The sequence below is a fragment of the Perissodus microlepis genome, chromosome 18 (genome assembly GCF_051167445.1).
Source record: "Perissodus microlepis isolate ML-2025 ecotype Zambia chromosome 18, ASM5116744v1, whole genome shotgun sequence".
NCBI classification, from domain to species: domain Eukaryota; kingdom Metazoa; phylum Chordata; class Actinopteri; order Cichliformes; family Cichlidae; genus Perissodus; species Perissodus microlepis.
Window position 1 is genome coordinate 18,247,844 of NC_140478.1, and position 12,621 is coordinate 18,260,464.

The 12,621-nt window shown below is 38.3% G+C and overlaps 2 protein-coding genes across 2 annotated transcripts; both read left to right on the forward strand.

Moving 5' to 3' along the window:
• Positions 1 to 2,439: 2,439 nt before the first annotated feature.
• On the forward strand, positions 2,440 to 3,994 carry foxq1a (forkhead box Q1a). Its single transcript, XM_084913172.1, has one exon. It carries the CDS (start codon positions 2,709 to 2,711, stop codon positions 3,528 to 3,530), a length of 822 nt encoding a protein of 273 aa, XP_084769298.1. The 5' UTR covers positions 2,440 to 2,708; the 3' UTR covers positions 3,531 to 3,994.
• Positions 3,995 to 4,083: 89 nt separating this feature from the next.
• Positions 4,084 to 7,954, forward strand: foxf2a (forkhead box F2a). The gene is made up of 2 exons (XM_084913171.1): positions 4,084 to 6,252; positions 7,418 to 7,954. The coding sequence occupies exons 1-2, from the start codon at positions 5,262 to 5,264 to the stop codon at positions 7,579 to 7,581; spliced, it is 1,155 nt and encodes a 384-aa protein (XP_084769297.1). The 5' UTR covers positions 4,084 to 5,261; the 3' UTR covers positions 7,582 to 7,954.
• Positions 7,955 to 12,621: the final 4,667 nt, after the last annotated feature.

Consider the following 12,621-nt stretch of genomic DNA (forward strand, 5'->3'; position numbering starts at 1 on the left):
CAACGCATTTGTTGCCCTTCATGTGCTGTTTTGTCTTTTAATCGTGCAGTCAACTAAAACTATTTAACTTCTTCTGTGTGCTCACTGACAAATGAGTGGGAAACTATTTTCCTTGACAAACAATTAAACAAACGATTCTTTGGAAAATCATTGGGTTGTGACTGTTTTGTGAGTCAAAGCCAACACTTTGATTGACTGAACTTAAACTTCACAGAATTTGGCCACATGAAGTCTGTGAGTGATCACATGTGCTACACAGGTATGCTCTACCTTAAATGGGTTCTCATGAAACTACTACATGCTTGTGAATAGGCGTGACTTTATTGTACTGAATTGAAAAATCTTGGCATGTATTTTTATTATTTTGGCAAAAGTTTGGAATTCTTGAATGTTTTGGAACTGAAAATGGTGCCAGTGAATCACTGCACAGTATTCACAACCATCAGGGCATTAGTCACTAAGTGTCTGGCTATGTACTTTACCGTGTTCCGCATTCCAGCATATCAACAGGTTATGTTTCAACAACAACATCAGGGCCATGCTGGCAGTAAACGTTGACGTTCTGACAAAGGAAGATGGTGCTTTCACGGCCAATGTGTCTCCGTTGTTATCATTACTGTGCTGTTCAGAGAAAAGCATTCTTCATTCTTCATTCTTTGGAGGTTTTTCAATTTTATAGCTTTGCAGGTTTAAGGGCTTTAAAACCATAAATAAAATTTCATGCAATTCATTTATATTTCATACTACATGCATTTAATTTTATATTCTAAACTCACAAAAACACAAAGAAGAAGCTTATAAAACAGATTTATTATCTAATCATTTTAAAATAGACCATTTTAAATTATTGCATTATTGTGTATTTTTACAAAATTATATGTTGTTTAAGTATGAACACTGCACACACATGCCTTTAGAAATATTGGAGTAGCATAGAATTACTATAACTGCTCATTAGTATACTGGCTTTAAGTACACCATACTATCAAATGAATATTTACAGTCTTTCCTTCATAAGAAACAGTTACACACATAAATATGTATCTATGATTTTGTATGTAACTTTTAATTACTCCACTTGTGATATTGTATACTTTTTTTTTAATTATCTTATTATAAAGCCATAATAAATGATTTAAAGCTTTATACACATATCACCATGTATATACACATTGAGACATGGCATCACAAGCTACTACATGCACTGAGCAGAGTGAATACATGGTATGTGAGTTGCTGTCATTGTGTGGTTAGCTTACAGAATTCCATCCTTGACATGCCACCATTCAAAGTAGTGACTTCACTACAGGTTCTGTGTCACACAACGCAAACAGATTATTACCTGAAAATCAAAACATTCACACCAGCACAAACATAGCCTACCTTCTACAAACACTTACAGAACGCACAGTTTGCATAAACAGCAGTTGAATAATTTTGTACTTGGCACAGTGACAGCATGAGGGTAATGTCAACACCGAGTTCCAGGTGGTTTTACAAGGATATATATTTTTTTCCGTTTATGTGATGACACTGTGGCTGCACAGTCTGTCATGGCAATTGGTTGCATATTTTTCCCGGAGGTATGTTGCACAAAGATGGGTTGTTCAGCAGAAGTCAGAGTTTGACCTGGGGGAGTAGCTGAGAGAATATGACTGGCATCATCCAATAAGAGTACAATATAAAGTTCACATAGAAATCAACAGTTTGTCTTGTTTGGTCCTATCTCCATGATTCAATTGATACACCTGGTGCAATTGTACTGCAATTTCCTCAGGCTGAAATTGCAAGACTTAGACATTTCTAAAGCCTTCCAAAACCTCAACGCAATTACCAAAAACAGAAAATTAATGATCATTTGTTAGGTGAATTCTGGGCAACAGGAAGGACAGGATGCACTGTTTAAGTGACAAAAACACAATAACACAAGTTTCCATGTGGGCTGGTAAATTGGCATGACATTAAAAGTTCACACCTAAACACTGAGCTTTGATATGAGACATCTCGAAAGCAGGTGAATGTGTGACGAGTGCTGGCACAGAGACCCGAGTGTTGTTTAAATATTACACACCAGCATGGAAAGATTGTGCAGTTGATTGTTTTCATCATAAAACGGTTGTTTAAAAAAGAATAAATAAGATGAAGTAAATCATTCCACACACACACACACACACACACACGAAAACGGATAGCCCTTGCTGTGATTACGGCGCTTCCTGAATGGGACAAATAAAACTACCTGGAGGCACCGCACCTTAAATGCAAAGGAAATATACGCCCCCTGGTTGTCTCAGGTAAAATAGTCGTAATGTGTGTTCCTTAACATTTCACAGGTGAGACTTTTAAACTGGCTTTGAATGAGGTGTGGGTTGGAATGCTCGAAATATTATATTAAATGGTCATTATGATGTTTTTAATTAAAGACACTGGAACGCAATGTGAAGGTATTTGTGATATTCTCAATATTTTAAACTCACATGGCCCGCCCCCTTGGGCTGGGTCTGAGGTAAGCCGCCTATAAAGTGCCGCTAACACGGACCCAAGGTGAGAAGGGCTTCAGCGCTCTGGCAGGTATGATTAAGAAGACACACTCCTTTGGATACAGCCCAAGACTCTCCGCATCTTGACTCACACAAAGCTTCGGACTTTACACAAAGAGCTCTCCGAGATTTATTGCTGGACAGATTCTACCGAGCAGCACACTAACAATGAAGCTGGAGGTGCTGTGTGGGAGTCACTATGACATGAAGCATTTCGAGATGTCCAGTGATGCTGAGGGTCATGGGCGATCTCCTTTCCCTCCTGAAGAGGAGCTGGGGTCAGATGGGGACTGCGTGGCCCACAGTCCTCCACCTGTTACCCCGTGCGGCGGCAGCGGCAAGTCCAAGCCGTACACACGTAGATCCAAGCCCCCGTTTTCATACATCGCTCTAATCGCTATGGCCATCCGGGACTCACCCAGTGGACGTCTGACTTTGGCGGAGATAAACGACTATCTGATGAAAAAGTTTCCGTTCTTCAGAGGCACTTACACCGGCTGGAGGAACTCGGTTCGTCATAATCTGTCTCTTAATGATTGTTTTCTCAAAGTGCTCCGGGACCCTTCCAGACCCTGGGGAAAGGACAATTACTGGATGCTCAATCCTCACAGCGAATACACATTTGCTGACGGGGTATTCCGGCGCAGAAGAAAGCGCATTAACAAAAAATTCAGCAGGGAACAAGAGGAGCCCGAGCACACAGAGGAGCCGCAGCTCATACACCAGTCTGCCCCGAGCACCAAGACTGATTCCTGTCCCAAGTTTACCAGTTCATTCGCTATTGACAGCATCCTCAGTAAGCCGTTCAAGAGAGACTTAAATAACGAACGTTTGCCTCCCTTTCCTGCCTTCCCCTGGCCCTACTACACTGAACTAATGACCTATCATTCAAACACACCTGCCTCATATCTATATGTTAATTCACCCTGTCATGTGGACTCCAGTGCCCAGCATGTATCAACCCCCTATGGTGGTGGGTTTCTTTCATAGACAATTTGCAATATCACAAAGAAATGTGGACTTGCTGTTCGGTGACTCAAAATCATCATCTTGAGCTAGTCGCTAGTTTAATCTGACATAACTGTGGCGGGATCGTGGTTCCCTTTTATTTTTGTAGTAGTTTATCCTTAAAGCGCTTTCAAACTTGAAATTTCACACTCTGTTAGAAATGTTACCGAGCAGAGCATTAACTTTATTTCTTTAACAAACCTGTTAAAAATATGCACTTTGACTGTTTTTATGTCTTTTTATTTTGAGAAATGTGAAATTAATAATAAAAAAAAGTTGTGCTGATATCTGTTTCCTGTTGTTGTGGCCTACCTATAACTGGAATTATAGATCCTTCATAAAAGCATAGTTAACTGCCAGTGCAATTATAGAACGCACTATTCACGAGGGCGTATTCGTCTGACCCCTCCTCGAAACTATTTTCTAAATCTTGCATTGCCCAATATTTGTATAATAATAATAATAATAATAATAATAATAATAATAATAATAATAAACTTGGTATTGTTCTTTTTTCCCTCTTTCTTTCTGCTTCATGCTGCCAAAAGAAATATCATATAGTAGTATTTACTTTTTCATGTTCATGAAGCTCGCTGCTGCCGGATAGGGGCATCCAATATTTATGTTTTCTGTCTGGCGCTGCAAATAGCTGTCGCCTCAGTCGCCACACATACTCAGGAAAGGGTTTATACAAATGCGAGCTCAACTCAAATTCAGAGCAGAAAGAAGGGTATTCCAATTTGTGCTATTCATCTGACACTAGAAAGTAAATTTCCTCTAAAGCAGCTGTGCATCCTGGACGCACGAGTTTCGTGTTGGTAACAGCCTGCGCAGATTGTGCTTTTAACTTCACTGATGGTGACATTATTTCACGTCTTAAGCCACTCGACTTGCTCTAAACATTTCACAGAAGAAATGAACTTTGCATAGCGACATGTTCATATTTTATCATCTGAATCCTTCCAAAGACTTTTGTTAGATTGGCTACTTTCATTTCTCCGGGGATGTAATCCAGGCTCCGAGAGGTAAACTGACACTTGGGCGCTGTGTGTGGTATGTTGGCACGCTCTGATGGAAAAAACATGCTCTGGCCTCTCATGTCAGAGCCCTTAACCCTGAACAGATCCCAACCAAATCAGGAGTCGGTGCTTCTCCCGCACAGCTTTACAGTCTAAAGCTGCAATTGGGTACCTTCAGTGTTTGCTGTAAAGGGAGGTAAAAGGAAATAATTTGATCTTAATCGAACTCTGAGACTTCATTCATCATGATGTCGTGACAAATACCGGTTTGTCAAATGTGGACAGAAGTGTTTTGGAAAGTGAGTCGTGGGAGGAGATTTGTCTTACTCCAGTGTGCAGTGTCCGGCTTCTAGGCTGGATTCTTGCCAGATGGGGAGGGAGTAGTTCCTAGCGATTTCTTGGAGGGATTTGGGGGAATAGAGGGGCAGAGAGAGATTTAAGTACTGATAGGTGGTCGAGTTGTGTTTGGCCGGGTGGATATGCGCAAGCAAAGTCTAGGAGCTTTATTTCCCCTCTCTGATGGGATTATTGCCAGCGATGGGCAGAGAGAGGAAGGAGGCTCAGCGCCTGCGTTTCTTGATTTTCACGGTTATAATCTTACCGAGCATCGCAACGGGACACTGACCTCCGTGAATTCTGCGTTAGGAAGCCTTTAACGGTGCTTAAAATACAGGAAAAGAGAGTTGCATGTTGTATGAAACCAGAAAGAGGCACGGCTATGACGACTGAGAATTCCCAGCAACATCTGGATCTACCCAGTCCTCTGCGCGCAAGTCCAGCGGCCGGTGCTCTAAGTGCATCTGTGCTGAGCCCACAGCCAGTGATGGAGAGCGCGCATAATGAATCAGCTAAAGGGAAAAAGGGAAACTCCGGCTTGAGGCGCCCCGAAAAGCCTCCCTACTCATACATTGCCTTAATTGTGATGGCTATTCAAAGCTCGCCAACTAAAAGGCTTACTTTAAGCGAAATATATCAGTTTCTCCAGGCCAGATTCCCTTTCTTCAGGGGATCATACCAGGGATGGAAAAATTCTGTCAGACATAACCTGTCTCTGAACGAATGCTTTATAAAACTACCCAAAGGTCTAGGCAGACCTGGCAAAGGGCACTACTGGACCATCGACCCTGGCAGTGAGTTTATGTTTGAGGAGGGCTCGTTTCGTCGCAGACCCCGAGGATTCCGGAGGAAATGCCAAGCTTTAAAACCAATGTACAGGATGATGAATGGGATCGGGTTTGGTGCATCCATGCTGTCCCAGAACTTTGATTTCCAATCACCCGCAGGCTCATTAGCATGTCATAACAGCTACAACTTAGATTTAATGGGTAATACAGTTCCAGGTGGCTTCGATGGACTCGGAGGAGGACATCACCTCCCGCACATGTCATCAAGCTCCGGGTCGTCATATATGGCCGCATGTCAGGTGGCCTCTAACTCAGACTATTGCCCCGACAGCAGCAGCAGCCCCCTGCAGTCCTCCCCAGCGATGATAGGCACTTTGGACTGTCAGTCTCCATATGCAAATGCAGCTTCACATTGGAGTACACCTGGTGTGTCATCGTACATCAAACAGCAGTCGGTGAGATCAAGCAGTCCAAACTCCTCAGCGGTACATGCGGGAATGACGTCTTACGCGCTGGACCAGGGCTATTTGCACCATAACGCACGAGATTCTGACATTTCAGGTATGCATTTTATTAACTACACTGTTTTATATTCTCTACTTACCACAGTGAGTCACCTGAGGCCGTGAATAACTGATCATTTATCTATCACAGATAAAGTCAAGAAAAACAGATTTCCATGTTTCACATACATAAAAAATACATAGAAAATCAAGATTTCACAATGTATTTTTATGCGAACAGGTTTATTTAAAAATCTATACATAAAACATTTGTAATATATTTAAAATTAAAATTGAAAAGCAGCAAGATGAACAGAAAAGTAGTTTTTAAGGCTATAAAATATTTTTGATATTTCTTTTTTTTTTTTTTATCACGCATCAAAATATTGGTGTTCAATCGTGGCTTGTGTTTCATTTGACTGATTTATTGCTATCATTGTTATTTCACATTTTATTATCATGCCATAGCGTCTGCATAGAAGCCTTTTCAGAGGTCCCCGTGTTACACAAATGTAGGTCTAAATACACAATAACAGCAGCTCATTAAAACTGTTAATTATGAAAACAAACCTTTTTTTTTTTAAATTTCAAGCAGATTCATAAACTTCACTAAAAATGTCAAACCTGCTTTTATTATATTATCGATTAGTCTGTAAACACGTTTGTTTGTTTTTTGTTAAAATACGCTAAAAGGCACATTTGTATACAATGAAAAACATTCATTAATATATATATATTTACAAGTAGTTCTTTTTAGAAATATAAAATTAGGAAAATCAGGAGACTTGATTTGTTTATCAGAATCTGTCTCAAAATGCGTTTAATTCCTTATTGTTTGCAATGGGAAAAATCTGTTGTTTTATTACGATTTGTGACTTTAGGATGCTAGAGTGAGGAATCCACTAGAATTTGCATCATCAACTGCCTAACAGTGTAAACATGAACTGCTCTTATATCCTTTGTTAAAGGATAAAGGCAGCTATGGAAAATATGACAACTTTAATTTAAAAGAAAAAAGAAAAAAAGAAAGACAGAAATAAATAAATGTTGTTCAAAAGTAGCGCCAACCAATTTTAGGTCTAAAATTGTCTAAAAGGAAATGCTCTAAAGTTGTGGCCCTTTTTCTTTTTTCTTTCTTTCTTTTTTTGGTTGCGTGCTTGTATAAATCTACAGCTTGACCAAAGAAATGACTACTTGACCTCTTGTATCCTGTTTGTTTACAGTGGGATTGTCTCGATATTCCAGCCACTCAGCTCCCGTGTGTGACAGGAAGGAATTCGTTTTAAACCTTCATCCCAACACCAGTGGATCTTATTATCATCAGCTCCATCATCATCATCATCATCATCAAAGCGTCTATCAGGACGTAAAGCCATGTGTAATGTGACAAGAAGAGGCAAAGTGGTTCCTAAAATAAAACCCCCAAATCCACTTCATTTAAGTTAAGCCCTTGGCGGAGTGATTCTAACATAACATTTCCTTATACGGCAGCATATGAAGCACATCTTTCTTTCCAATGAACTTTGACCTTTCAATTTCTTTAGTAATCATTTTGTTGTGGGGACTTGTTTTAGCACTTCACGTTTTCCTTATGCGACTGACGTCACACACATGGATAAGCAATATCTATATTGTACCAAAAACGTCAATATATCTGAACCTTTCACTTAATTTTGTTTTGTGTTTTTTCTGATGGTTAAACTGTTGCTTCCCGCCTGTAATAATCCCTAATCATTAAAGAGATTTATTTTTGAAAGGACCATTTCGAAGTGATGTCTTAAATACTAAATGACTATAAGAAAGGGTAGACAACGTATTTTCTAGAAACAGTATAGATCTTTTTTAAATGTTGGATTTAAAAAGTAAGTTTTGTTTCTCAGGAGCTCAGCAGAACAGTAGTCTTTAAAGTTTTGCATTTAAAACAGACAAGAGAGGCACAAATTTGAAACCATGAGAAAGCAAAAGTAAAAGACACACTCATCAGGGAACACCAGTTGTGTTATGGGTGCTTTCTTCTCACTTTCATAAATATGAACGAAGTATAGATTATTTTATTTGATGTTATATCGACTTTTGCACATTTTATTTATTGTGAAAAGTTGGGCTTAATAAAAAGTAGTTCATCTTCAAGGTTGTTCATATTTTGAGGATAATTTATGTATACGTTGTGACTTCTTTGCATTAAACTGCTGCCACAAAAGCATCACTGATGTAAAATATAATACTGACATAATTAGTAGCCAGAAAGAAGGGGGAGAGGAGGCCACGTACAGTGAGCAACAGTGAAGTGACAAAATCTTACATTTTTCTTCAGTGTTTTTTGGTTTGACTTGCACTGCCATCTCGTGGTAAGTGAAAGTTTTTGGAATTCTAAAATAAAATTTCTGCGTTTGGTATTTGCAGAGGATTCAAAAGGTCCCACAGAACAGCCAGATGGACATTCAGTCACTTTAGCAGACGGTATACGAAACGGTATTTATCGATCAAAAACATAAACATGAAAACATGAAAAGAAATCCAACAATTCTTCTGGTATAAACTGAACCTTAAGACCAAAAGAACCTCCAGACATAAAAACGTGACAAGGTGAATAAATTATATTTCACATAGACTAATGACAGTGTACGCACCCTGATTTTTTTTAGACAGCCATACTCTCGCTTAATTACCCACACGTGGGTCTCGTTCTATCGTCATACATTATTATCGATTTATATCACATTATTGCGAACATAATCCACATTGTTAGTATGAAAGTACATGTTCATATGTATATATATTTGGAAAGTTTCTACATAATTTTAAATTTCCTAAAAGCAAAGGCTTCTTCTTACATAAACCTTATTAACGGCTCTGCTGTCCATGGTGCTGAATATGTGTTTTTTATTTTGATACGTTTTTTATTATAAACGCAAAAGTAATGGGGCACTTTCTGTATTTTTAAGATTGTAATACTCACTCAGTATATAAGAATACACACACTGTGTTGTATGTGATATAGAGATCGGTAATTCAAAGTTGGTGGGTTTACAAGTCCAGCCCCGATAAAGGCAAAGGTTAACTGTATTAAATTGCATCTCAAATATTGAGGTGTTTGTAGGTGTGATTTTATGTGATACTGCTGACAGCATAAGAGTCATCAAGCGTATTCCTTTATCCAAGCATTCTCCTAATGAATCACTTCAAGGTTAAATTTCATTGGGAAGTCACAGATTAAAATTCTGGCATTATTATTCTTATTTTTTTAAATACAAATTAACATAACGTAACATGCAGTCAGAAAAAACAAACATTTCAAACAAAAACCGAAATAGGAGGTTGTTCTATTTCTGGAGGAACAGTCAAATGCTCCTCACTAGCCCAGCAAATGACAAAATTTAACTACATGGTTATTTTGAATTCTGGGACTCCAGTTTCGATCAGTGCTCTGATGTGGTTTAGTTTGTTTCAGTCATGACTGACATCTTTATACTTTACTCTTTAAAGTGACTGCTAACTGACCGAGAGAATGAAAGGCATGCGTCGGAGCAGCTAAAGACGATAAAACAAGGTCTAAGCAGAAAATTCATCAAACGCATGAAAATAATTTCATTCAACATGTCACTGAAGGGACTGAGACCAAAGACCGCAAGAGACAATGGTCCAAGCTACGAGCCGCTGTATTTATATGGGCCAGAGAAGTGGTTTGCGCCTTGAAACAGTCAGTGTCAGTGACAAGCACAGTTATTTATATGAGATATTTTAATTGCATATAAATAAATTACCATAATACAGTACTTACAATAAGACAAAGTTTTTTTATCATTAACAACTATAACTGTTTACAAAATATGAATGACTGTTATTGTTAGTTTTGTCGTTGTTGTTATTATTCTAAGCAAAGAAAGTAAAAGCAGAAAACGGAATATCACTGTAAAGAAGTCTAGATTCAGAAAAAAATGTGAAATACAGTAGTACCCGAGAAAATACTTTAAAAAGTACTGCACAGCTATCTATCTATCTGATAGATAGATAGATAGATAGATAGATAGATAGATAGATAGATAGATAGATAGATAGATAGATAGATATAAAAGTATAACGTCATTAGAATTGTACAGCTTTTTCCAATAAACAATACATTATCATCCTGTAAATAAATAAATTAATTAAATTAAAGATGTTTAAATAAATTACAGTATGGTCCTTGTAAAGTTAAAGGAAATCACCGATGTTGCCAGTAATTTACTGTAAAATTTTACAGTTTTTTTTTCTTTTGTTTCGTTTGTTCATACTCACCACTTTATTAGGCAAATGACTTGTGAAATTACTGATCGTAATGCTTTGGCTACAGTAAGAAGCTTTTTGTTTTATTTTTGTTTTATTTTTCTATTTATTTTAATATTTAAAGGAATTTGTGGCACTACACTCGTCATTGTTAAAATTAAGGTAAAGATAAAAATACACGTTTTTATGAAGGGATTGTTTTACTAGCCTAAAAGGTCATGCTTATACACCGCAACCACTGTAGCACATAAACGGTTCTTTAGTATGCTATTTATGCATACTAAGTTAATCCATATACAACCTGTTGACTCTTTCAAATAGGCCAAAAAAATTGTCTGTTTGCCATTTAATGAATCTCTTTAGTCCTGTTTGACACGCTGACCTGGAACATTAGAGAGCCACAGAGAAAATGCTCTTCTCTGGTATCCTGAAGCACCTGTGGAAATTATTTTAGTTTATTCGCACATTTAGTGCATGAAAACAACAATCAGGCTTTTATGATCAGTTTTGCTTCATAGTATTTAAGGTTGTGCCTTTCACATAACTGAAGGTGCCTGTTTGTATTTTCTGATTTTCTCAGTCAGTCAGCAACTGTAGTACAGAATTAAATCGGGAGATGGCAGCAGCCGCTAAAAAATGTTCTGAAACCCATCTCAGTGCTCATGTGGATCACTGAATATAATTAATATCCTGAATATATATATACCGTTATCATGTACACAAAAAATTAAACAGACTATGGGTGATTTTTAAGAAGTTTCTTTCTTCATATTTATTATAGTTCCTCTGAAAAGTTAGGTTTAACGTTAAAGGGTTGATGGCCACAACAGCAACAGCTGACAAGAGTTGAAATAATTCTTACATACTGGTCATATTTCATCCCTTCACAGTATGATCCAGAGGCCATAGCCAAGACATGGAAGAACACACTGGAACTGTTGGCATTTATTATGTATAACCATTACAAAGATTTAACACCATCCTCACTGCTATATCATAAAACAATCTAATAACTCCTACATAGTATTACCAATATTAATTCACACATTAATTAACATAAAAATTGCTTTCAAAGAGTGTTAAAAAAACGTGTCTGTGGAATTTTCTCATGCGTTTCCCACACTCAGTGAAATGGCAGCTCAGGCGCCCTAAAAGTATAACCTGGTCACCGCCCAACTTCTCCTTTAATCATTGTTTTATTCTCAGGTAATGCTCAGTTAGTTTAATCTCAGTTAGCTCTGACCCCTGTATGACCTCTTTGCCTTCTGTGCACCATGACCACTCTTGTAGCCCCTTCACACAGGAAGTTGTATGTGCTGCACTGACCGCTAGACTGGATGAATGGCCAGAAATTTGTGTTGCGCTTGCTTCTGTGCTCTAGCCGTACTTTTTTCGGTCACGCCCGCTCCCTGCCATTCTGCAGTTTTATTGGTTGGGAGAACGTACGTCATACTGCGAGAGCGCTCACCGGATGGCGCACTTCTCATCGCACTGGCAAATCGTTCGTGCGCGGTGTGAGCCTTAGGAAACGATATGTTTCAGAGCGCATCGGCGACATTGTTGAATTGTATGGTTATGTCTCTTGGCACTGCTTTACTGTTTCACTGGTTTGTGATTCTCCTGATCCTCGAAACACCAGCAAGTCCCTGTCAATGCGGAAAATGTGGTGTGATCACAAACAGCTCTTATTTCAGTGTCGCCACTGTCTCATTAATAAATTATTGCGTTTGTAGAAATCAGCTGAACTTCATGAACTCAGCTAAGACTGACATGACGACAGGCTGCAACTGCAACTGTGCCCTTTCTGAACGCTAGAGGGAGCCACGTTCATAGTGATTGGGATAAACCCTCCAACGCCCCCCCCTCTGTTTCTCCTTGTTTTTTACACTCCACTAAAAATTCAAGTTTGTTATATATATTTTTTCATATTCACAGTATCGTATTTGTGTTTTGAAACATCGGTTGTTTAGCAAAACGATAAAGCTTACAATATAGTTAGTTCATTCAAAATTTACACTTTTAGGCTGTTGCCATTATATTTGTTTATATTTTCTTTATGTGGTTTGCTATGATTTCGGCCCTTAGTATAATGTTATTAGTAATTATGAAGGCGAAAGACAGAAAGTGATGATCAACATAAACACACAAATATGATAAACTG

What these genes read in the sequence shown, in the direction of transcription:
- foxq1a (XM_084913172.1), top strand. Translation starts at nt 2,709, where the DNA reads ATGAAGCTGGAGGTGCTGTGTGGGAGTCACTATGACATGAAGCATTTC.
- foxf2a (XM_084913171.1), top strand. Translation starts at nt 5,262, where the DNA reads ATGAAACCAGAAAGAGGCACGGCTATGACGACTGAGAATTCCCAGCAA. An exon ending in ACGAGATTCTGACATTTCAG is followed by an intron (nt 6,253 to 7,417) that starts GTATGCATTTTA and finishes GTTTGTTTACAG; the next exon opens with TGGGATTGTCTCGATATTCC.